Source organism: Oncorhynchus gorbuscha, linkage group LG16 (genome assembly GCF_021184085.1).
Source record: "Oncorhynchus gorbuscha isolate QuinsamMale2020 ecotype Even-year linkage group LG16, OgorEven_v1.0, whole genome shotgun sequence".
Lineage (NCBI taxonomy): Eukaryota > Metazoa > Chordata > Actinopteri > Salmoniformes > Salmonidae > Oncorhynchus > Oncorhynchus gorbuscha.
Window position 1 is genome coordinate 47,118,337 of NC_060188.1, and position 27,694 is coordinate 47,146,030.

Here is a 27,694-nt window from a genome sequence, read left to right on the forward strand (position 1 = left end):
TTCCTTGCTCAGAACATATGAAAGCTGGTGGTTCCTTTTAACATGAGTCTTCAATATTCCCAGTTAATAAGTTTTAGGTTGTAGTTATTATAGGAATTATAGGACTATTTCTCTCTATACCATTTGTATTTCATATACCTTTGACTATTGGATGTGCTTATAGGCACTTTAGTATTGCCAGTGTAACAGTATAGCTTCCGTACCTCTCCTCGCTCCTACCTTGGCTCGAACCAGGAACACAATGACAACAGCCACCCTTGAAGCAGCATTACTCCTCCAAGTCTCCGAGCGAGTGATGTTTGAAACGCTATTAGCGCGCACCCCTCTAACTAGGTAGCCATTTCACATCACATCATTACACCAGCCTAATCTCGGGAGTTGATAGGCTTGAAGTCATAAACAGCAGAGGTGCTGGCAAAACGCACGCAAGTGCTGTTTGAATGAATGCTTTTGAGCCGGCTGGTGCCTACCATTGCTCAGTCAGACTGCTCTATCAAATCATAGACTTAATTATAACATAATAACACACAAATGCGAGCCTTAGGTCATTAATATGGTCGAATCCGGAAACCATTATCTCGAAAAAAAGACGTTTATTCTTTCAGTGAAATAAGCAAACGTTCCGGGTGGCATCCTGTTACATTGCACAACCTTCAATGTAATGTCATAATTACGTAAAATTCTGGCAAATTAGTTTGCAATGAGCCAGGCGGCCCAAACTGTTGCATATACCCTGACTCTGCGTGCAATGAACGCAAGAGATGTGACACAATTTAACCTGGTTAATATTGCCTGCTAACCTGTTTCTTTTTGCTGAATATGCAGGTTTAAACATATATTCTTCTGTGTATTGATTTTAAGAAAGTCATTGGTGTTTATGGTTAGGTACACATTGGAGCAACGACAGTCCTTTTTCGCGAATGCGCACTGCATCGATTACATGCAATGCAGGACATGCTAGATAAACTAGTAATATCATCAACCATGTGTAGTTATAACTAGTGATTTGATTGATTAAGTTTAATGCTAGCTAGCAACTTACCTTGGCGTCTTACTGCTTTCGGGTAACAGGTCGGGCTCTTCGAGGTACAGTGCCTTGCGAAAGTATTCGGCCCTCTTGAACTTTGCGACCTTTTGCCACATTTCAGGCTTCAAACATAAAGATATAAAACTTTATTTTTTTGTGAGGAATCAACAACAAGTGGGACACAATCATGAAGTGGAACGACATTTATTGGATATTTCAAACTTTTTTAACAAATCAAAAACTGAACAATTGGGCGTGCAAAATTATTCAGCCCCCTTAAGTTAATACTTTGTAGCGCCACCTTTTGCTGCGATTACAGCTGTAAGTCGCTTGGGGTATGACATTTTTTCCCATTCCTCCTTGCAAAACAGCTCGAGCTCTGTGAGTTTGGATGGAGAGCATTTGTGAACAGCAGTTTTCAGTTCTTTCCACAGATTCTCGATTGGATTCAGGTCTGGACTTTGACTTGGCCATTCTAACACCTGGATATGTTTATTTTTGAACCATTCCATTGTAGATTTTGCTTTATGTTTTGGATTATTGTCTTGTTGGAAGACAAATCTCCATCCCAGTCTCAGGTCTTTTGCAGGTTTCCATCAGGTTTTCTTCCAGAATGGTCCTGTATTTGGCTCCATCCATCTTCCCATCAATTTTAACCATCTTCCCTGTCCCTGCTGAAGAAAAGCAGGCCCAAACCATGATGCTGCCACCACCATGTTTGACAGTGGGGATGGTGTGTTCAGGGTGATGGGCTGTGTTGCTTTTACGCCAAACAGAATGTTTTGCATTGTTGCCAAAAAGTTCAATTTTGGTTTCATCTGACCAGAGCACCTTCTTCCACATGTTTGGTGTGTCTCCCAGGTGGCTTGTGGCAAACTTTAAACGACACTTTTTATGGATATCTTTAAGAAATGGCTTTCTTCTTGCCACTCTTCCATAAAGGCCAGAATTGTGCAATATACGACTGATTGTTGTCCTATGGACAGAGTCTCCCACCTCAGCTGTAGATCTCTGCAGTTCATCCAGAGTGATCATGGGCCTCTTGGCTGCATCTCTGATCAGTCTTCTCCTTGTATGAGCTGAAAGTTTAGAGAGACGGCCAGGTCTTGGTAGATTTGCAGTGGTCTGATACACCTTCCATTTCAATATAATCGCTTGCACAGTGCTCCTTGGGATGTTTAAAGCTTGGGAAATCTTTTTGTATCCAAATCCGGCTTTAAACTTCTTCACAACAGTATCTCGGACCTGCCTGGTGTGTTCCTTGTTCTTCATGATGCTCTCTGCGCTTTTAATGGACCTCTGAGACTATCACAGTGCAGATGCATTTATACGGAGACTTGATTACACACAGGTGGATTGTATTTATCATCATTAGTCATTTAGGTCAACATTGGATCATTCAGAGATCCTCACTGAACTTCTGGAGAGAGTTTGCTGCACTGAAAGTAAAGGGTCTGAATAATTTTGCACGCCCAATTTTATGTGGATGTTAAAAAAGTTTGAAATATCGAATAAATGTCGTTCAACTTCATGATTGTGTCCCACTTGTTGTTGATTCTTCACTAAAAAATACAGTTTTATATCTTTATGGTTGAAGCCTGAAATGTGGCAAAAGGTCGCAAAGTTCAAGGGGGCCGAATACTTTCACAAGGCACTGTAGGTGGTTAGAGCGTTGGACTAGTTACCCGTATGGTTGCAAGATTGAATCCCTGAACAAGGCAATTAACCTGCTGCGTCGAGCAATCCCGTATCCGGGAGCGTAATTATAGCCTCAAGCTCATTACCATAACGCAACGTTAACTATTCATTAAAATCGCAAATGAAATGAAGGAAATATATTGGTTCACAAGCTTAGCCTTTTGTTAACAACACTGTCATCTCAGATTTTCAAAATAAGCTTTTCAACCATAGCTACACAAGCATTTGTGTAAGAGTATTGATAGCTAGCATAGCAGTAAGCCTAGCATTCAGCAGGCAACATTTTCACAAAAACAAGAAAAGCATTCAAATAAAATCATTTACCTTTGAAGAACTTCGGATGTTTTCAATGAGGAGACTCTCAGTTAGATAGCAAATGTTCAGTTTTTCCAAAAAGATGATTTGTGTAGGAGAAATCGCTCCTTTTTGTTCATCACGTTTGGCTAAGAAAACCCCCCGAAAATTCAGTCATTACAACGCCAAACTGTTTTCCAATTTAACTCCATAATATTGACAGAAACATGGCAAACGTTGTTTAGAATCTATCCTCAAGGTGGTTTTCACATATCTATTCGATGATAAGTCATTCGTGGCAGTTTGGTTTCTCCTCTGAAGCAAATGGTAAAATGCACGCAGCTGGAGATTGCGCAATAATTGCAACGGAGGACACCAAGCGGGGCACCCGGTAAATGTAGTCTCTTATGGTCAATCCTACAATGATATGCCTACAAATACGTCACAATGCTACAGACACCTTGGGGAAACGACAGAAAGTGCAGGCTCATTCCTTGCGCATTCACAGCCATATAAGGAGACATTGGAACAAAGCGCATTCAAAATCTGGGGCATTTCCTGTTTGAAATTTCATCTTGGTTTCGCCTGTAGCATCAGTTCTGTGGCACTCACAGATAATATCTTTGCAGATTTGGAAACGTCAGAGTGTTTTCTTTCCAAAGCTGTCAATTATATGCATAGTCGAGTGTCTTTTCGTAACAAAATATCTTGTTTAAAACAGTAAAGTTTTTTTATCCAAAAATTAAGAGCGCCCCCTATATCGAAGAAGTTAAGGTAAAAATCTGTCGTTCTGCCCCTGAACGAGGCAGTTAACCCACCGTTCCTAGGCCGTCATTGAAAATAAGAATGTGTTCTTAACCACTTGCTCCTACCTGGCACGCAGGCGTCCCATCTAGAGCTCTGGAAATGCAAATGCGCTACGCTAAATGCTAATAGTATTAGTTAAAACTCAAACGTTCATTAAAATACACATGCAGGGTATTGAATTAAAGCTACACTCGTTGTGAATCCAGGCAACAAGTCAGATTTTTAAAATGCTTTTCGGCGAAAGCATGAGAAGCTATTATCTGATAGCATGTAACACCACAAAAGACCCGCAGGGGACGTAAACAAAATAATTAGCATAGTCGGCGCTACACAAACCGCACAATAAAATATAAAACATTCATTACCTTTGACCATCTTCTTTGTTGGCACTCCTCGATGTCCCATAATCACTATTGGGTCTTTTTTTCGATTAAATCGGTCCATATATAGCCTAGATATCGTTCTATGTAGACTGTATGATAAACAAAAAAAAAGAGCGTTTCGTAACGTAACGTCATTTTTTTAAATTCAAAAAGTCGACTATAAACTTTCACAAAACACTTCGAAATACTTTTGTAATGCAACTTTAGGTATTAGTACAAGTTAATAAGCGATAAAATTCATCAGGAGGCGATGGAACTTCTATAGGTGTCATCTGAAAAAAAACATGGCCGAGAGAGCTCGACCAAAACATCCGGTCGGAGAACGGAGGGAAGGAGTTCCCTTGAACCGGTTAGACCAAGAATCAATTGCGAATCAAAATGACAAGACTCTAGACAACGTGTGGTAGCTGTAGGCGCTGAAACCTCGGTCTCATGTAATTCGGTTCACTTTGAACAATTCCTGGAAGTAAGCGCAAGGATATTTATTTCCATTTTCAGTGATCAGGTTTTCCTGCGCTATTCGATGAAACTCACGCTCTGTTAAATCACAGCCGTGATTTAACCAGTTTTAGAAAAGTCAGAGTGTTTGCTATCCACACATACTAATAATATGCATATACTATATTCCTGGCATGAGTAGCAGGGCGCTGAAATGTTGCGCGATTTTTAACAATGTTCGAAAAAGTAGAGGGTCGACTTAACAGGTTAAATGACTTGCCTAGTTAAATAAGGTTAAATATAGGTGTAAAAAAAAATCATCTGCAAAATCGGCGTCCAAAATGACAGATTTCCGATTTTTATGAAAACTTGAAATCGGCACTAATTAATCAGCCATTCAGATTTATTTTTATTTTTTTAAATATATTTTTTTATTTTACCTTTATTTAACCAGGCAAGTCAGTTAAGAACATATTCTTATTTTCAATGACGGCCTGGGAACAGTGGGTTAACTGCCTGTTCAGGGGCAGAACGACAGATTTGTACCTTGTCAGCTCGGGGGTTTGAACTCGCAACCTTCCGGTTACTAGTCCAACGCTCTAACCACTAGGCTACGCTGCCGCCCCAATCGGTCGACCTCTACTCTGAAACCTAATATGGAGCTAGACAAGTGTATACATACTGTTACTGTTAATTGTGAGAATATGGAGAGTTTAATGGTATTGCGAGTCACAATATCATCAGGAATTCATTCATCCAAATTAAAAGCCTTTCTACCAAGATCAGAGCATTTATACCAGATCAGAGCAACAGGCTGTGTGGAATATAATTGTTCTGTTGCTTGGCTGTGTGGTAGGTGTTTTAGTTGGAGGGGAAATCAATAAAGGAAAAGCATTGCCGTCTGATTCGAAGGTTATAATTCCTCTTACAGTGTGATGCCAGTTTTTGCAAGTAAATGTAATAGCTGGCCTGCTTATGTAGAATTATAACCTCATTCTAATGCTCACTTTGTAGATCAGAAAGGAAGGGGAGCCGAGGGCATGTGCTTTACTGCAGTTTAAGTGATGAATTTGACCTATGTTTACTTATTGGTAGCATGCCATGACATATAGAGCACATAATGTAGCATGGATCCTTTGAGAACACAAGACTTTGGCAGCATATGAACCTTGTTAACTTCTTTAGGCTGTTTGACACACTAGCTCGATTGTCAAACTCCATTGTTCACCAGCAAATGCATCAACAATCATGTTGCCAGATGGCACAAGAGTGCAAGCTTAGAAAGTCCAGGTCTAAAAATAATAATTGCATTGAAGCAAGCATTCCAAAGACTGACTTCGCTCAATTTGTTTGCCCCAATTTGTAGTTTTCTCTGATTCAATTTTTTTTGTGGTTTTGTCTTCGTTTTGCAGAACAGTTGGTTTCCGAAACGTATGTTTTTTTTTGTGCACACATTGATTCTGTGAAGATCGAGCTATGGGGAAGAAATGCTTTCACAAGCCAAGAAATTAGAATTTAAAGATTTTTCTACTACGTTCTGTGCCCATTCCTATTCAGAAAGAGGTATTACCACAGCACCACTTTCTTGGGAATATATTACTGAAAAAATTACAGGTCACAAAATCTTCACTCCTTTTGCTTAAGACTACAAACTAATCTTCTACAACCCTTTTCACATGTTATCCAGTACACATTTGCTCTATGCTTTGGTGCATTCAAAAGTTAACAAATATTGCGTTGCACATAAAAAATGTTTTATTCAAAGTGGATTTAACTGCACCGACTGGGACATATTTCAGAAGTGTATTTCATTACATGGGTTAGTGTTAAATTATAACTAATTAACATGGTTCTCTGTGTTACCTTGAAAAAGAGAGTTTGTCACATTAACAAGATGCTGTTGCTGCATCACATACAGGCTTTTGAAAAGACGTATGCAACATCTCTGTAAGTGTTCAGACTTTTCTTGGTGACCTGAAGACTGCATTTAGCTATCCCTGGCCGTCAGCTTGTTTCAGAGTGGCTTGACTCTCCTTGCCCTGTGACATTCTCCCTGTAAAAAGAGCCATAATTACCTTCAGTCAGAAAACTCTGCTATGTATGTAATGTTCTCCAGTGCTCTTTATGCAGACAGCCACTTACCTACTCACTGACTCACTTTGAACTATTTGGGAGGAGTTCTCAGGCATTACTGGAGATGTGACCCTGTGAATGTCAGCCATTTTCTATTATTTAGCTACTCTTCGTGCTGTTCTGTTCTTTTCATAGCACAAGCAACCTGTGAAGACCCAACCTAAGCACCATGTACACAGGGGACGGTAGACATTTTTTTCCACAGGGATGCATGTTTTTTTTTCTCATATGTATCTGCTTACAATTTCCAGCATTTGTTGGGCTATTTGTGAGTCAACGTGTCTATAATTAGATAAAGGTAATCCAAATAAAGGAAACACCAACATTAAGTGTCTTAATAGGATATTGGGCCACCACGAGAACAGCTTCAATGCACCTTGGCATAGATTCTACTAGTTTCTGAAACTCTATTGGAGGGATACGGCACCATTCTTCCACAAGACATTCCATCATTTGGTATTTTATTGATGGTGGTGGAAGACGCTGTCTCAGGCGCCGCTCCAGAATGTCCCATAAGTGTTAATTTGGGTTGAGATCTGGTGACTGAGACGGCCATGGCAAATGGTTTATATCCTTTTCATGCTTATCAAACCATTCAGTGACCACTCATGCCCTGTGGATTGGGGCATTGTCATCCAATGGGGGCATAGCCACGGTAGCCAAAATATTGGTCTGCCAAGCATTTTTATACATGACCCTAAGAATGATGGGATGTTAATTGCTTAATTAATTGCTTAATTAACTCAGGAACCACAATTATGTGGTTCCATGTACATGCAATTACTGTTCTGTCATAACTTGTTGAAGACTAAATAAAGTGGTGCTCACCAGAATAATGTAATAAATCGGGGAGAAAACGCAACACCTCTAATACAGCAGACAGATCTTTCCTGTGCAAAATGTCTAAATTACATCAGTTTGACCGGTTTTAAGGAAATTAAACTCTGTGAAAACGCTGAAACATGTTTCTGATAAGATTTTAGCTTTTCTAGAAAGCATATTTCATGTAGCCTAGTTGAAATGTTCTCAGCTTCTAAAAAATATTGCACGTTGCATGTAGGCCCTAACTTCTGAAAAAATGTATAATTGTCAGCGATTGGGTGCAGAGTGAAAGCAGAGTCAGACGCAGGACACAGGTATAGAGTAATCCAACTGATTTTACTCAAAGAATAAAGCAAAATTCCAAGTAGGAACATACAACACAACTCTAACACAAACACAACCACTAACGACATGAACAATCACGGACAGAACAGAAATGTATGTCAGATGGTTAAATAGGGAATGTAATGAGGGAATGTAAAACAGGTGTGTGTGTAATCAGACAAAACAAAACGAAACAGAAAAATGGATCGGTAGTGACTAGAAAGCCGGTGACGTCGACCAACGAAATCCACCCGAACAAGGAGAAGGGCCGACTTCGGCGGAAGTCGTGACAGTAATATTTCTCCACTCCTGTTCCTGAGACAAAAATAACATTTATTGTATCATTTTATTGAAATAATTCTGCAGGAGATAATAGTATATTAGGCTACATCAAGGAGGTTACAGGCCTACAGTCTGTCTAAATTTCAGTTACTATTCCATTTAACCCATCTGAACTTCAAAGATGCTCGGTGCATAGCTTTTAATTAATTGGCGCTGCATTCTTATTTATGCTCGACACCAACGTCGGCCCACAAACCCTCTTTAGAGCAACACAAGCCTGCTCCACCACTGGCCGCATAATGTACCTTCATGTGGCCAGACAAACAATAAACATGGCTTTAAGTCTCAATTAGGTAAAGTAGCATTCACCTTGCTTTCCTTCAGCCACGTTACAATTGGAGTGGCTGCGGCGAGGTGAGGTACATACCTAGGTGTCAGCTCACCAAATAGAAGAAAAGTTAGTGGCTTCCTTGATTTTAGGAATTCAGAGAATTGGTTTGGACAGGGTCTGCTCCAGGCATAAGCGACATAAGCTGTTGCTTATGTCCCCCGACCGCTAGGGGGCCCCAGGAGGAACTCAGTCGGGGTCTTAACTTACTGTTGCTAGTTAGAATAATAGAATACACATGGAGTACGTTCAAATGGCCCCCATTGACTTTGTTAGTCACTCTCACTGAAATATCATTAATGGCATAAGTCATGGCAAAATGTGTAGAATTGAAGGAAATTAGCTTTAAAACTGTTAAAAAATATATCTCTCCCCCATGGTCAAATGAGTAGAATTGTATGAAATTAACTTTAAAACGTAAAAGGTTCTCTCCGCTGTCAAGAAAATTATGCCAGCTTGATGGGGGGGCCCACCAACCAAATCTCACTTCTGGCCCCCAAAAGGCTAGATCCTACCCTGGGTTTGGTGGCTTGAGGGGGCTGGGGGGAAGCTAGCGGCTGAGGTTCAGGCCACGTTTGTATATTTTTCAGACGGTGTCTTCCACTAGATAGTATGGATATCGGTGGTCTTTGTCCCAGTTGGGTGGCTTTTGAGGTTACCGTGGCAATGGCTCCACGCTCATAATAAAGTGTCAGTGGTCAGATAAAAAATATCTCAGTTGGAAACTTTGTAAAGTGGTGCAGAGGATCTCTTGGAACTGCACTTGGCCAGAGGCTCCACATGCCTTCACACTGTATGAGGCAGAGCAATTGACTGGTGTCTTTATGACTTGGAGTTGGGGGAAAGCGATATTAGGTCCTTATTTTCTTTTTTGTTTGGATCAGCTAAATATAGTAGATAAATGTTTCACATTTCTATGCCAAAGCCGACAGATTGTACACAATTATCTAAATCACTGTTCAATCACTGTTTAATTATTATTTCATTGTTCATCTATTCAGTATTTGGCATGTTTGCAAATAGTTCTAAAATGGATAGACAGGATGTGTATCCAAGGAAATACAGGTTTCTTGCTGTAAATGTTTGTGTCCAAAACTTCTGACCTTTAGTTGCTCATGTCGAAGCAGTAATTTTGAGATTTTACATCTGTCCTGTCTCTCTTATATGGAAAGTGTCATCCACACAAACATATTAGAGGTCATGGATGACACTGTGACCAAACTGTACAATGGGGCTCTGATTTTTACTTTACATTGTTGGCATCAATACTTTGTTTAGTAATGCAGACTATATTGCAGATCAAGGAAGGAGTTGTTTATACACATTTGAAGGATAGTTTTGTTCACAGTCATCTGCCATGTGCTTTGGTGTCCACCAAAGTTGATATACTACCTCATACTACCAACTAGTGATAGGCACCAGTATGGGAAGTCCATATCGATATCATTTTTCCTATTTGATATCATATCAAATAGGATAAACACTTTATTGTATGTGCTGTCTACCAATTTCTGTTCACTTCCACAGCTCTGTGAAGCACAGACAACTGATTGCGTATTGCCCATTGGGCCAGGTGTGAATGTTCTGGGAGCTTAAAACCTACCCAACCAGTCTGAATGCAATGGGAAGCCCATCTACTGTTGATTGCCCATTAAGTATGCCAGGTTGAGAACCAGTGAGACGTCTGTGAGAGGGATTTGTGCATGCAGGAACAGTCATGTATGCTTTTTAAAAAACATAATAGTGTAAGTTAACAGGAAGGATAAACCGATATCATAAATACTGTATGCCATGCTCCTATCGATTTCAAATGATATGGGTGCCCACCACTACTACCAACTGATTTTATTTGCACCTTCTATAATCTATTGATAGGGAAGCTTGCTATGGGAAAGACAGGTGATTGATGAATTTGTACACCCACATTCATGAGTTTGCATAGGAAGATAGGGCTGGGAATTGCCAGGAACCTCACGGTACGATATTATCATGATACTTAGGTTCCGATATGACGTGTATTGCGATTTTATACTATGATTTTATTGTGATTTGATGTTCCAAACATATTGCTCACATGTGCCGCAGAGAGACAAGAGAGAGCCATGAGATAATAAAAGATGCAATATTGTCAATACGATACGATATATCGCAAAAAATTATATCCAGGCATGTAACTGTACCCCCCCCCAATGAATCACTGCAATGCATCCCCCTGAGTGTCCAGTTTAACCTAAATGTTAATCGCTAGTACATATTGGTTTATAAGAGATCTTGTAAGCCTGGTATGTGAAACCATATCCTCGAAGCTGTAGGTCCCTTCCTCCAGAAACACTGCTCATTCAAATGTGCATTTTTTCCCCCGCTGAGCTTTGACACCCAGAGGGTTGTCATTTCATGGCGAAAACACTCACTCAATGAAGCGCCAAAGAGCAGAAGTATTTTTTTCTTTCAAGCCCATTATTCCCTAAGATGTATTTCCGAAGCCAGGTGCTTGGAGTAATTTGAAAAAGGAGGGCCACCTCTGTTTCCATTCTTGTGCAAAAAGCCGTCCCATGGAAATATGTCATTATGGCTTGTGCAACGCACAGTGAGACCCTGTAATGAAACTATTTTCCTATAATGCAATGAAAATCTGGTGCCTGTGACATAGAACCTTATCAACTAGTGCAGGGGTTCCCAAACTTTTTTGGCCCATGACCCCATTTTGATATCTGAAATTATTGCGACATCAACCATGTTAACTTTTTTATTTGGGGGATATTGAAAAACATTCCAAAAGTGTTTATGATTGTCTTCTCAAATCACCATCACCTACTTTTAATGTGGGGCTATGACAGTCAATTGCAAATTAGTCTGACATAATGTATCTTATCTCACCACCACTAATGAGATGGGTGTGCTTGATGCATGTCACTTTGGAGATTCTCAAAGTCAGGGGGGCGTGGTCAACAGTGCGTACCTCATCTCTGCTGTCACATCCAACCTAGATCGTTATTTGATTTTAATGCAGACGAGTGCACTCAGTCAAGTTTCACACAGATATGAGCTAGTGAAAAATGCAAGATCAAATCATGATGTCAGTGATCTTCAGGCTGGAAAGTTGGAGCTCTAGAAAGAGGCCTGAGTTCTCGAGTTAGAATTTAAAGTTGGATGACCGTTCAGAACTATGTTTCCCAGTCGGAGCTAATTTTTCTTCTAGAGTTCCCCGTTGTCTTGAATGCTCTGAAGTCTTGAGATTTCCGAGCTCCCAGTTGTTTTGAACACAACATTAATGCTCACAGGGAGAGGGCAAGGTATTCCCTTTGAGTCAGGAACCAAAACTCCTACGTTGTGATCCGTGACTGCATTCGGATCACATGAACGCTCAATCAGCTGTTAAATTTAAATTACCGGCATGTCAACTGAGCAAAGATCACAGTCAAACGGATTGGGAAGTAGGTCCTAAAGTGCTCTTCCAAGCTCAGGAGGTAAGCAGTCCTAACTCGTGTGGGACACTTACGGATGCTGTTTCTCTTAGAAGCATGCATAGCCGAGGGAAGGGGGCATGGTTCGCTTTTGAAAGACTCTCTCTCCAATAAGACCTCTTTCTTCTGAATCTACTGATTTGGTCACTCGTCTGTAGAATGTGTTTTTATTTTCTCTGCATGCTTGCGTTCAGTATTCCAAATACAGAATGTCTGTTACACATTTTCTTTTCGTTACAGGTATATTGTGAATGACAACAATTCCTCTCTCAATGCAAAAAATATTTCCAACACTCTTGATAACCTCCAAGAATATTGTCATGCTCTGATCCCTTATCTCTACGTAGTTTTGTGAACAGGCGTGCTTGCAGTGGATGTGGTTGGATGTAGTTTGCAATCTAAGGTACCCACTGCAATATATCTCACAGTTTTGTGCTCAGCTCTTTTTCCGCCATTTTCTCTCGGTGTATCATACAATGAGTCTATATAGCAGAGGGAGACACATTCATAACTAGATGCAGAGGCCTGCCTGCTGTCCCACAAATAGATGGGGCCCCATTTATGCAAAAGCCCACCATTCAATTCCATGGAATCTGGTTTTTGTCAATATAGCCACGCAGCACACTGAACATCCCATGTGTCGTTTCCTGCTCGGGAATCGTGAGACAGATAAATATGTCCTCGTGAATAACATCCCCAACATGTATTGAGAACAAAAGTCAATGCATGGGCGTAAAACCAGTGGTGTAAAGTACTTAAGTAAAAAATACTTTAAAGTACTGCTTAAGTAGTTTTTTTGTGGGTATCTGTACTTTACTATTTATACTTTTTAATACCTTTACTACATTCCTTCAGAATATTTTGTACTTTTTACTCCATACATTTTCCTTGACTCCCAAAAGTACTCATTACATCCCTGGTCATCCCTACTGCCTCTGATCTGGCGAACGTAACACACATGCTTTGTGTGTAAATTATGTCTGAATGTTGGAGTGTGCCCGTGGCTTTCCATAAATTAAAAAAACAAGAAAATGTTCCCATCTGGTTTGCTTAATATACGGAATATTGAAATGATTGATACTTTTACTTTTGATACTTAAGTATATTTATTACTTTCATACTTTTACTCAAGTATAATTTTACTAGGTGACTTTTACTTGAGTCATTTTCTACATTTACATTTACATTTAAGTCATTTAGCAGATGCTCTTATCCAGAGCGACTTACAAATTCTATTGAGGGAACTTTACTTTTACTCAAGTATAATTGCTGTGTACTTTTTCCACCACTAGTAATAACACAAAAATAATTGTGGGCTAATAAGGTAAGAAATAACAAACAAACAAGAAAAGAAATACTTCAAAGTTGCTTAGGAGCTAGAAGCAGAGCTGCCACATCTGTCGGTGCCAGGTGTTTTTCTCAATTGTCTCTCAACTCTGGTCCACCTCAGATCCATATCAGATCGGAAATATAATTTTTTTTTTTTTATGACTGGATCATGTCTGGTTCGGGTGGGAATTTGGAGGGTTCGGATCTCAATCGCGGATCTGAGAAGAACTCTACTTCAGATGTCCTCCCTCAGTCCTGGAGATGGACAGTCCTGGAGTTTACCCCATGTCTCTGAAGATGAACTTTACTCTGGAAACTTTGTGCCCAGAAAGTGACCTACTACAGCTCTGTACCTCAGTAACCAATAAGAACACTACCATACCTCAGGCCCTAGTAAGTACCCTACAGTCTCTTCTCCAGTTACTGCCGTACAGTGGTCCAACCATTTCCTAGGTGTATTTATCTCTGAAAATCTCTGAAAAAAGTCCTTGTTCGTTTGCTCTTTGGCGTCTTCTGGTGTACTCTGATTAAGATAACAGAAGCTCCTGTCTCTTCATCTCATTTATTGGTAGAAGGCCTAATAATGGATTGTGTTAGGCCAATACAATTCTGTTCTATTCTACCATTTACTTACAATCTTCTAGTGTTTTTATATTGTTCACAGAGCTGGCTCCAACTCAGGCTCTGATTTGTATGGACCTTGTCAAATAATGCCAATATTAGGTTCCCACAAAGTGTAATTGGGTGTTGGCAGTGATTCCTGGGCAAGGTCACCCATGTGGGTTTTCTGAAACCACAAATACTGTCCTCGCATAATCAAACGCAATCAGCACAGCTTCAGTCCCTAGACCGCTTGGCCTCCTGTCACAGTAGAGTTGTCAGTTTTCTATGAAAATGTGATTGTTCTCCCAAATTGCTTAAATGTTTGCTTACCTTGACAGTAGTACAGTATGTCGTCTAGGCCAGAAGACATCGCTATGTGCATATTGTATATTCAATATTTGTAATCTAGTTAATTGAATAGGCTATCTTACCTGGTTTAAATGGCATTGTCACCATGCAAGCAGGCAGTGATCCCTACCTTCGGAAAACACAGTGTATGAATCTGACACTAGGGCCTATGCTCGGGTAGAACTATTCTTCATGGGCTTCCTGCTATACATCCCCACAACTCCCCTGCTTATGTAAGATTGTGTACGCCTGTCGTATGCATATATAACCACGTGCTCAAGTGGAGTATTTCTAGGATCTGTATAATAGCTCATAATGTATTTATTCATGAATGCTGTATTTTCACTCTGCACAGACTTCATGTTGTGTCTTGGATTAAGTTGCTGGTCCACTGAAGTCAATAGTTTAGAGTTCATATTTTTTATGGGTTCCCTATGTATTAAGTTATACTGTGGACAGGTTAATGTATGACATGGTAAAATGGAATAACAGCCGATTTTGGGTGTGTTCTCAGAATCAGTATTTCTCCAATGTCGTTCTTAGATTGAAATGTCATGCTTTATAATTTGTTACAAAAACTGATTATGAAAGCGGTATTGGCCCTCCTCAATTCACATGTACTTTTTTCCTACTGTATGTTATTGCAAGTTTCACATGATTCCCCATCAGTAACGAAAGTTACCTTTGACTATCATGTTGTTGTTTGCATTGGTTGAGACCAAATCTATTCCACACAAATCTCACCACCCTCAGCTCAATGTAACAGAACATTGGGGAATATAATGACAAAGTCCGAGAATCATGGTCTTGTCCGAGGTAACAACGCTTCACGTCAACATTTTATCTTGTTTATTCACCGTGTTCACACGCATCGTTGGCATTTGCATGTTCACAGCTGGATTCACAGAGCATCCCCACCAGCCCTATCTTTCCCAGTTATCGAGATGAGTGTGTTTCAAGGCATTAGTACCTTGGTTGCCTACATTTTCCCTGTAAACACGCACACCTTCGTGCCAAAGCATGAAATTGTGTTGAATATGTAGTGTCGACATCTGTACACATGCTTATGTTAGGCAGAGTTTTTTTGTGCTGCAAATATTTTTAAAGGGATAGTTCAAGGGATATCCCTTTATCTACTTCCCCAGAGTCAGATTAACTCATGGATACCATTTTTAAGTTTCTGCGTCCAGTATGAAGGAAGTTTTGTGAGCCATTGATAACTAGCGTTTGTGCAATGATTGGAAGTCTACAAGTACAGCTAGCATGCTTGCTGTTCACATAGACTTCCACTCATTGTGCTAATGCTAGTAAGCCATTGAGCTAAAGCTAGTAGGCAGCTTCCTTCAAACTGAACGCGGAGACATAAAAATAGTATCCACTAGTTCACCTGACTCTGGGGAAATAAATAACCCAAACTATCTATTTTAACCTGTACTACTTTACCTATTTGAATGTATTGAAATGACTTACAGCCTCCCATTTCTTCTTGTTTCATGTTTACAAGTCAATAGCATTAGTATTCAGAATATCATGCTCTCTGGTTTGTTCTACAAGCCCCCCCCGCCCCCCGCCCCCCCCACACACACACACAAATCCAGAACTGATCCTACAATTCCCTGACTGACTAGGTTTGAGGGTTTGTAGCTCGTTTCCCCCATGCCAGCATAATGTAAATTATTTGCTTTATACAACAATTCTACAGGTAGAAAATGCAAAAACACTTTGCCATGTTGGGAACTGCTGTGTGAGAGAGAGGGAGGGAAGAGGACAGTGAAAGTGTGAGAGGGACTGGTCAAGCGGTAAAGTGAGGAGACAGAGTGAAGATTAACTTGACACCATGAATCATCAGATCCTCAGGCTCTGCACACTGCTGGATTGCATCCTACCTGGCAGGTCACTCCTACCCGGTGGTCTGGAGAGGATCTGTGTCTGCACCACATGCTCTCACTACTGGTGTCCCCCTGGGCTCTGTTATAGGCTCTCTACTTTTTTCTCTTTACACCAAGTCACTGGGCTCCGTTAAATCCTCACATGGTCTCTCCTATCATTGTTATGCGGATGACACTCAACTACTTTACTCTTTCCCCCCTTCTGACACCAAGGTGGCGAAATGCATCTCTGCGTACCTGGCAGACATCTCCTCTTGGATGTCTGCCCACAACCTTAAGCTCAACCTCTACAAGACAGAGCTGTTCTTCCTCCTAGAGAAGCCCTGTCCACTCCAGCACAGTTGACAACTCCGTGGCAGCGGCGTACGTAGGTGCTAATCCAGGCACTTGTCATCTCCCGTCTAGGCTACTGTAACTCTTTGTTGGCGGTGCTCTTCGCTTATACCATCAAACCCCTGCAACGTGTCAAGGACGCCGCAGCCTGCATGGTGTTCAACCTTCCCAAGTTCTTTCATGTCACCCCAACCCTCCGCACACTCCACTGGCACGCTTCCTGTCGAGGCTCGCATCCTCTTCAAGACCCTGGTGCTTGCCTACGGAGAAGCAAGAAGAACTACGACTCCCTACCTTCAGTCTAAGGTCAAACCCTACACCCCAACACGAGTACTTTGTTCTGCCACCTCTAATCTATTGGTCCTTCCACCCCTACAGAAGGGCAGTCCCCGATCAGTGTTTGTTGCTTAAGGTCTGATTGAATAAATTGCCTATCGACGTTCCTATAATATGTTTTCAGTCTCGTAATTACAATAATTTCTATGAATTCATATTGGGACAAACAATATTTAAAACATACTGTGGGAATACTATACAGCATGACACTCCATTCTATAGATTGGGTAGCCTAATACTATCTCAGCTTCCATTAAAGTGGCTGTCTCTCAAAAGTGATACAGGGCCCAGTTCTCACTGCAACCTGTGAGGGCACAATGCTCTCTGCTGCCAATGACTGGAACGAGCTGCAAAAATCTCTGAAGCTGGAGACTCATATCTCCCTCACTAGCTTTAAGCACCAGCTGTCAGAGCAGCTCACAGATCACTGCACCTGTACATAGACCATCTGTAAACAGCCCATCTATCTACCTACCTCATCTGCATACAGTATTTATTTATTTATCTTGCTCCTTTGCACACCAGTATCTCTACTTGCACATTCATCTTCTGCACATCTACCATTCCACTGTTTAATTGCTATATTGTAATTACTTCGCCACCATGGCCTATTTATTGCCTTAACTCCCTTATCTTACCTCATTTGAATTCACTGTATATAGACTTTTTGTTTTCTTTTGTTCTGCTGTATTATTGACTATTTTTTGTTTATTCCATGTGTAACTGTGTTGTTGTATGTGTCGAATTGCTTTGCTTTATCTTGGCCTGTTCTGATCCTCCTCTCCATCTCCTGATTCTGAATCGAGCTCTCTTCTCGGATCCTGGAATCCCCTGGTGCCTCATGTCTCTCCAATACACAGTACACACTGCGTCTTGATACAGCACATTGTAAACTAGTGTCTATGGCTGCAGCGGTCATAAACATTTGTCAGCCGGTTATTGTCATGCAAAAGCCTGCCGGTGTCACGGTAATTGACCATTAATTAACATAAACAAGTTTAGCATCTCCAGGCCTCCATGCATACAAGCTGCATATAAGCTGCTGAAGCGCGCCCTATGTATTGTATAAGAGCACAATTGTTGTTGTTTTTCAGCCTTGGCCTCATTAGACTATGCATATGCATAAGCTCTAATATCCATATGGGTGTTTTTGAATTAAATCATCACCTTAGAAAGCGCTGCCCATTTCTTTGTGTTAGGGTTTGAAACATCCACAAAGACCATGTTTTCCACTCAGTTTCAACCTGCTGTTGAACTTCTTTCTTCAAATTGATAAAGTTAAAAAGTGACTTTAAAAGTACAATACTGTTTTTATGATAAGTATTGGATGTGATTTTCGAATGCATTTGCATTGATGTCAAAGTAGTTAGAGGGACAATAGAGCCCTGAGTACCAGGCCATTAGGACCTGATGGTGGTTAGCAAGTTGGGTCCTACCAAAGCATGTCCAGAGTGCATAAAAGAAGTTTACCGTGACTCTGCGGTCACGTGGAATTGTACTGCGGTCATGACTCATGACTGCTGGTGTGGCGGTAATATGGTTACTGCAACAGCCCGACTAGTGTCCCATGTCTTACTGTGCTCTACACAGTAGGCTGCGGGCTTAATTCAACCAATATCCTCAAATACCTTAAATACCTTGGGCCCCATTATCAACATACTGAATACGTTGAAATATATTTGTTCTTAAACCAGTGTTTGGCTGAATACTCAGTTCAGATTGGCAGAAGGGTGCATTCTTCACTTGTGTGAAAAAGTAATGCTGTTCACAATTGAGGCCCCTGGACTTTCCATTATGCTGCACTGTGACTGTGTTGCAATGCAAACTGTTTTTAATACTGAAGTTATTGATGGTCTACCACTACTAAGCTCTTACCATCCACCTGTTGATGTAAATGTTTTACCCTACACTGTATATACAAAAGTATGTGGACACCCCTTCAAATGAGTGGATTCAGCTATTTCAGCCACCCCCGTTGTTGACAGGTGTATAAAATCGAGCACACAGCCATGCAATCTCCATAGACAAACATTGGCAGTAGAATGGCCTTACTGAAGAGCTAAGTGACTTTCAACGTGGCACCGTCATAGGATACCACATTTCCAACAAGTCAGTTCGCCAAATGTCTGCACGGTTAGAACCCAGTCAACTGTAAGTGTTGTAATTGTGAAGTGGAAACATCTAGGAGCAGTTGCGAAGTGGTAGGCCACACAAGCTCACAGAACAGGACCGCTGAGTGCTGAAGCACGTAGTGCGTATAAATCTTCTGTCCTCGGTTGCAACACTCACTGCTGAGTTGCAAACTGCCTCCGGAAGCAGCGTTGGCACAATAACTGTTATTCGGAAGCTTCGTGAAATGGGTGTCATGGCCGAGCAGCTGCACTCAAGCCTAAGAACGCAATGCCAAGCGTCAGCAGGATTTGTGTGAAGTTCGCCGCCATTGGACTCTGGAGCAGCAGAAACGCGTTCTCTGGAATTTGATTTGATAAATCAATTTGATTTGAATGATGAATCACACTTCACCATCTGGCAGTCTGAAGGACAAATATGGGTTTGGCGGACACCAGGAGTACACTACCTGCCTGAATGCATAGTGCCAACTGTAAAGTTTGGTGGATGAGGAATAATGTTCTGGGGCTGTTTTTCATGGTTTCGGGCTAGGGCCCTTAGTTCCAATGAATGGAAATCTTAACACTACAGCATACAATTACATTCTAGACAATTCTGTGCTTCCAACTTTGTGGCAACAGTTTGGGGAAGGCCATTTCCTGTTTCAGAATGACAATGCCCCGGTGCACAATGCGAGGTCCATACAGAAATGGTTTGTTCAGATCGGTGTGGAAGAACTTGACTGGCATGCACAGAGCCCCGAGCTTAACCCCAGAAAACACCTTTAGGATGATTTTTTAACGCTGAGTGTGAGCCAGGCCTAATCTTCCAACATCAGTGCCCAACATCTTGTGGAAAACCTTCCAGAAGAGTGGAGGCTGTTATAGCAGCAAAGGGGGGACCAACTCCATACAAATGCCCATGATTTTGGAATTAGTTATTCGAAGAGCAGGTGTCCACATACATTTGTTCATGTAGTGTATCTTCCCTATGCATTCGTTCCTATCCCTTTTGCTCTCTGCTGATTCGGCAGGGAGCAAAGGAGTGGTGATTCTGCCTTTTATCAAACACAGATACAAAAGAAAAGGTATTTCCGTAAACAACATGAATAGAGGTTCTGCCTTGAATTCTAAAATGATGCATTAGATGGTGAGATACAATACTTTCCTTTTTAAAATAATGTTTATTTGATATACACACAGATATACTATATTCAAGGGAACAACACTAAAGCTCTGTGTGAGGGCCAAAGGGCAGCAGCTTTTCAGTGCGTGATAAATCCTTTGTTTTTCATTCTGCCTAATACCCATTTTTTGGTCTGCATTCAATCTACAATAAATTCAGTTGCATAAAACCATGGCAAGTTTGTCTTAGGGATTCTCAAAGCATTTTCTGATGATGAAACATGACAAGTTCAGCATAGTCTGAGAGAAATGAATTTCTAGAGTTAGGTCAACTTGGATTCTATCTCTAAACCTAGTGGTTCAGCTAGTACGCCTGAAGATGTTGTCTTCCGTCATTGCCGGTCAGTGTTGCGCATAGAATAATATGTTGTGCAAATATTCTGATCATTGTTGATGGAGAATCATTTTATTTTGCCAACATGACAATTATCACTATATCAACTTAATTTACACAGTGATTTGTACAGTATGATTAATTTGTGTCGGGTGAAAGCGTGTAGACTTGACCTTATGATCGCAATTTAAAATGAACTTTTGGCTTTAATCATTGTATGATATCTAATCATCATCTTCCGATGAACTCCCCCACCTGCAGGCAAACCTTATGGGGGGGGGGGGGTATGTTCACTTTGTTTAAGCAGTCATCATAAGCTGTAGTACATGTTTTCTACAGATTCAGTTGAAAATCAAGTGCCATTTCATTTCCATACCCAACGTGTCTGACCAAAACAGTGCAACTCTCAGCAGCTCTGAAGATGACCCAGTGTTCTTTAGTAGAAGAGGCTTCAAACACTGTTCTACACAGTTACGCCCACCACTTATGGTTCAGAAGGACCAGGATGAATTTGGAGCTGCTCTGGTCTGCCCTTGCAATGTTCTCGTAATCTTTATCAAGAGGGTGGAGTTTGGCTGGAGTGTTGGACAAATCTCCATTAAAAGGGTCTCTTACATCCTGGAATAGGCCTATGTTTTACCCGAACGCTCTTTTCCACGTGGCCACTTTTTCCCAGTAGTGTGTTATCACACAATGCAACATTTTAGTTTGAAATCAAATTCCCTTGAGTATAATTGATTAAGCCACATAGTTATGAAACATCTCTGTGAAATGTATTTGGATTTAATGTTGACTCTGAACTGTGACAGTTAATCGATTAAAATGACTCTTTTAAATTGCATTCCGATATTCCAAATCAAAGAGCATACTGTAACAGAACCTATAGCAGGTGAGGTTGGAAATGTACACATTTTTGGTCCTGCTTTATTGGAAGTGCATCTTACGAAGGCTTCATAAAACCTTCTTATAGGCTTCATAAGCACTACATAGATGTTTCACAAATCATCTATAACTTCATATAATACTCTCTAAAGATTCACAATGTATTTGTTCACATGTATTAATCCTTTATAGAGGATGAAAAAGGGTTATAGATGAACTGTAACCGATTTATGTGGTGCTTATAAATCCTATACAAATGCTTTATAAAGCCTTCATAAGATACACTTCCAATAAAGCGGGACCACATTTTTTAAAGAACCTTCAGAATCTCCTTTAGATAGATAAGATGGCCTCTTCAGTTTTCCAGATACGCAAGCTAGCTTCTTCGAAACGTTAAACTCCAGATAGAAAGAAACACATTTGGCACCATTTGCAACCATCTCGTCAACCTATTTAACATCAACATGTCCCACAAATAGTGTTGCCTGTTTGTCACCTCACTCGAATATTGATTTCAAACGAAACTCTGTCCATCAACTCTCTCCCATCGGTGAACGAGGGCAATGGACATGGGCATTTTTGATTTTGTTACTTGGGTCTTTGTTTTCCTTGTGTAAAGATTGGGAAAGTGAATGTAAATGTGCACTCGTAAAGTACCGTCAAGGATCAAAGAGAGAAATAGATTGTGAATTAATTTGCTCTCATTCAGTATTTTCCCTAAAAAATGTTCGCCCCACACCACTGTCACGTGAATGACTTAATAGCTTAATTGTATTCAATCACTCAAATGTCATTGAAAAGGGGTTCTTTTTTATTTCTCAATTGTGACAAGAACAGACCCCAAAAGAGGGCAAATGTATTTTCTGAGGATGTTGGCAATTTTTCTATAGTTTTTGATAAGATACTTTATATCTGTAATGTACGTTTTGAATGGCAGGTTGACAGATTGGTTAGTCAGGTGATTTGTTGATAAATGGATTACATGACTTGCCTGGCTCCTGTCAAACTCAAGTAAGACTCCTGTCATGTGGGCTCATGATCTTTTAAGTGAGATTAAAGTCACTCTTATGGATGTCTAAATGATCAATGTGTTCGATGCATCACTGTTTGCATTGTGAGCAGGCACCATGGAAAATGTCTGCTCTTGGAGCAGGTGTCTTTGAAAAACACACACAATCAATGTTTGTGGCCCATTTCAAGCACATGCTTTGCAAAAAGGCAATTCAAGTCACATGAATATGGACTCATAAAAACACTAACGGGGTGTAAAGGGGTATTTCACCACTTAAATGAATTCATCTCACGCACCATGCAAAAATATATTTTTTAACGTTATGTAGTTAAAGGTATGAAAAAAATATCCTACGAAATTTCAGTGATTCTCAAAAACAGTAACCACTTTCCACCCAGGGGGAGGTTGTTTGCCCACTCTCTATGTAGTTGTGACACTCGTTTTTGATAATGACTGATTTAAATTAAGACCCAGCATAAGTGGTTGTGGAGATTGATCCCACAACCACCTGGGCTGTAATATGTGAGGAATGTTACTACTCAGATACACCATTTTTCAATTCTTAATTGTTACTTTGTTGATCATAGTTATTCAGCACCTGTTTCTCTAGAGATTATTTGGTGAATAGGTGACCTGGCATACTGACCTGGCACACTGAATTGTCTCACTGCTCATTCCAAACATGGTATTTAAGCTGCTGGGGATTTAGGAAGTGCTGGTTAGTTCCCGATTCTCTCCCTTTCTGTGACACACAAAACTCACTCTCACTCCCTCTCTCACTCGGAGCTCTTCACTTCTCTCTCACACACTCCTGGGCACACACACACTTACATTTACGGTTGTGGTCCCTCAAGAGATGCACATTTTTTCTCTTTCACTCCACAGCTTGCACGCACGCACACACACTTATTTTCTTCAATATCTGCCTCTTCCTGCCCTTTCTCTCACACACACGGCAGAGCCTCTTTCCTGCTGACAGATGGATGGGGACTAATAGCATAATTAAGTACCCGCACCGGAGGTTCCTGTTTACTGCTCGGTTGCTAAGCAGTGACATCAGCTGATCCCTCCTCCTTCCTCACTAAGACCTCCCTCCCTTACACACACACACACACACACACACACACACACACACACACACACACACACACACACACACACACACACACACACACACACACACACACACACACACACACACACACACACACACACACACACACACACACACACACACACACACACACACACACACACACACACACACAGCTGCAGATAGGGTGTAGAGTAGAGGTAGAGGGAGAGAGGGATGTAGAGAGAGAGGGAGCACGGTAGAGAGTGCAGGCAGGCAGCATTGTGTGTGAGGCAGACCGACAGCATGGTTAGAGCTTGCAGGGTGGACCAGCCACGGCTCTCCATGTAGCCCAGAGCAGCGCAGGCTAGAAGGGGGGAGTCCGAGGCGCCACCAGGACCTACTTATCTCACTCACAGCCAGGAGCTCTCTCTCCACTGGGGCTACAGGCTTTTCTTTAGGGATAGACTTCAGAGGAACAACTTAAAAAGAGAAAAAACATTCCATAACATTTTTGTCTGGCTGGCTTTGGTGCTATTAGTTTACTTTTCGAGAAGCCTTTTTTGTGTTTTGAGAGGCACCTGGGGAATTGTTATTGTTTTGACTGGGTCTTGACTGGGCTGGGTGGGAGCTCCAAGGGATCGCATGCATGACACAACGCAAAGGCGAGAAGACCACCATCAGCATCCAGGAGCACATGGCCATTGATGTGTGCCCTGGCCCCATCCAGCCCATCAAGCAGATCTCTGACTACTTCCCCCGCTATCCGCGGGGTCTCCCTCCCACAGTACCCCCCGTCCTCATCCGGGCCAGCTCGCTGCGCTCGTCCTCGGCCAGCCACAACTCTGGGGATGACCCGGCATGCTCCCACACCGATGACGACCCAGGCCGGGCCTTTGGCGGTGCTGCCGCCGCCCTGTCACACGCAGCAACCGGCAAGAAGGAGGAGGAGCCGGACATGGAAGGCTATGACTCTGACGACTCAAGTGAGTAGAGACAATTTCTCTCTTGTTTTTGTCCTCTTCCTTCGTTCCTTTCTTCAATGTCTGGTTGCTGAGTAACCGTCAGGTGTGGCTGAGTCTTTTTCTACCTCTTCCTTTTCTCCCCATCTCTCCTCCTTTTCCTTCTATAGTACCTGTGGTTGCCGAGGGCCGGTGTGTCTGTGCGTCTTCCTCTCTGTGGCGTAGCTAACTCTCTGACTGTTGAGAGCCAACTGTTGCTGTCGCAGAAAGGCTGTTGCTTCCCTTTCCTGCTTGCAACACTACACTCATACACTCCTACACTATAGACTCCCGTTATACCATAAGGACAGGTTTTTTTGTGATGTGATTATGCATGTGATGATTAAAGGCTGGGCTCATATCCCAGTTTTGTGCCGAGGCTTCTCAGCTGGGTGATTCATGCCTTCTCTGACTAGCTTTAAATTAGCAGGCAGGATATATGCAGTGGGCTCCGGTCGGATTTGTGGGCGTGCTGTTGAGTCTCGGCAAGAGGGCTGTTTACATCCACACGCGAGCAGCCGGCCAAACAGTGAGGCTGGCAGGCTCCTGTTGTGTGTGTCTGTGTGTGTCTGCCTGTGACACGTATGAGTTATTAGTATATGTGTGTGCACGAATGTGCAAGCTACTGTTGTGTGTGTGAGACGTGTGTGCATCTGCCCCAGTCAGGCCACTATTGTCACCGGCCAAGGCAATGCACCTTATTTGACAAGTACATTTCTTTATTTATTCTGTTTTACAGTGAGTGGTTGTCGTGGCACCTACTGCTGGCATGCTCTAATAGAAAAACCCTTATAAGAGCACTGATCACCATTGACAACGTTAAACAGAAGCTTTCCTGTTGATGACTGTGCAGGGTGATGTGTAAGTGTCACCTAAGCATGTCACTCTTACAGCATTTCTCCAGATCAGTTTTCATTTTCTTCCAATTTCTCTCCGATGGGTGCCAATGGGCCTTTTCGACACTATAGTGAATACAGGTTAGTGTGACAGCAGGGCAGTCCACTAAAGGTTTAATCCATGCAAAGTGAAGTGCTCTGTTGGAACGCAGAGGTCTTAGGGCTGCCCTGCCTATCCTATAATCCTGCACCCGATTGGGGGATGGAATGGCAATGCCACGGAGTGGGTGGACTAGACCAGTTTTGACAGATGTTGAACTATGCCCTTGCGGATAGCGCAAAGCTCTCTTATGGAGAGGAGACTAGGAACATGAAGTTGCACTCAACTTGAAAGTAGCCCTGATTTGACGTGGAATTAAGCCCTTCTTCAGCTGTTATATAATGGCTTACATTGTCGAGGACAAAACATTTTGTACATTTACAGTATGGCGAAAACCACTAGGGCTAGTTGTGTTTATAAGTGCAATAGTGAGTGTAGGTTCGATACAGACTGTAAAGCAATGCCAGGTCCAAGTACAATTTTTTGACAATGGACTAGATAGGCAACCAGTAGTATTGGTATGGTATGTGGTATTCCGGCTGAGATCATATACTTTAGTCTGTTGCTGTATTCATTTGGAACCATTAGATCAGTCTTGGACAGAATGGTAGAAACAGATCAGTGCTCCATTATGGCCAACAGTTGGATAGAGGTTATAAGCTATTGCTAATATTATATACCTCATCTGCTGCTGTACAGACTCAGAACAATTAAATCTGACTGTCTTGGAAAGAATGGAGAAATGTATTAGCCTGTCTTACTACTTCACCCCGAGTGCACTGGGCCAGAACACTTGGGTTGAAGCAGACGTTTTCTAGCCACAATCCTCCTGGGCACCGTTTCACCGAGGAAGCATAAGGAAGCACACATTAGCAACGTGGAGGAGCAAATTAATTGTAATCAAGCTGTGTGTTGTGTGATATGTGCAGTACAAATAGGGCAATTAGAAAGACACATTTGCAGCAACATGTGATTGGCAAAGAAACCCACAATGAAGGACTCATACGAGACGTCTTACAAGAAACTCGACTACCTCGGATAATCAAGGTAGGAGGTAGTTGAAATGCAGCAAGTGTGTTTCTTTTGGCAAGATGTTGCCCTTGATGCTTTCTCACTTCAATATTTAACTAATGTCTCACCACCTTGACATACTGCTTATAAACTTAGCAAAAAAATAAACGTCCTCTCACTGTCAACTGTGTTTATTGTGTAAATATTTTTATGAACATAAGATTCTACAACTGAGACATAAACTGAATAAGTTCCTCAGACATGTGACTAACAGAAATGGAATAATGTGTCCCTGAACAAAGGAGGGGTCAAAATCAAAAGTAACAGACAGTATTTGGTGTGGCCACCAGCTGCATTATGTACTGCAGTGCATCTCCTCCTCATGGACTGCACCAGATTTGCCAGTTCTTGCTGTGAGATGTTACCCCACTCTTCCACCAAGGCACCTGCAAGTTCCCGGACATTTCTGGGGAGAATGGCCCTAGCCCTCCCCCTCCAATCCATCAGGTCGCAGACGTGCTCAATGGGCTCTTCGCTGGCCACGGTGGAACTCTAACATTCCTGTCTTGCTGGAAATCACGCATAGAACGAACAGTATGGCTGGTGACATTGTCATGCTGGAGGGTCATGTCAGGATGAGCCTGCAGGAAGGGTACCACGTAAGGGAGGAGGATGTCTTCCCTGTAACGCACAGCGTTGAGATTGTCTGCAATGACAACAAGCTCAGTCCGATGATGCTGTGACACACAACCCCAGACCATGACGGATCCGCCACTTCCAAATCGATCCCGCTCCAGAGTAAAGGCCTTGGTGTAACGCTCATTCCTTTGACGATAAACGCAAACCCAACCATCACCCCTGGTGAGACGAACCGCGACTCGTCAGTAAAGAGCACTTTTTTTCCAGTCCTGCCTGGTCCAGCGACGGTGGGTTTGTGCCCGTAGGCGACGTTGTTGCCGGTGATGTCTGGTGAGGACCCGCCTTACAACAGGCCTAGAAGCCCTCAGTCCAGCCTCTCTCAGCCTATTGCGGACAGTCTGAGCACTGATGGAGGTATTGTGCATTCCTGGTGTAACTCGGCAGTTGTTGCCGTCCTGTACCTGTCCCGCAGGTGAGATGTTCGGATGTACCGATCAGCTGTCCGCCCTGTCTCCCTGTAGCGGTGTCTTAGGCGTCTCACAGTAGGGACATTGCCATTTATTACCCTGGCCACATCTGCAGTCCTCATGCCTCCATGCAGCATGCCTAAGGCACG

The 27,694-nt window shown here is 42.0% G+C and overlaps 1 protein-coding gene across 2 annotated transcripts in view; it reads left to right on the forward strand.

Annotated features, from left to right (window-relative positions):
• LOC123999706 (double C2-like domain-containing protein beta) overlaps positions 1-27,694 on the forward strand; it is a 323,615-nt gene that overhangs the window by 149,838 nt on the left and 146,083 nt on the right. For both annotated transcript variants that reach the window (XM_046305710.1, XM_046305711.1), the window contains exon 9: positions 24,280-24,477. In XM_046305710.1, coding sequence (XP_046161666.1) covers positions 24,280-24,477 — 198 coding nt within the window. The remainder of the gene's footprint in view (positions 1-24,279; positions 24,478-27,694) is intronic.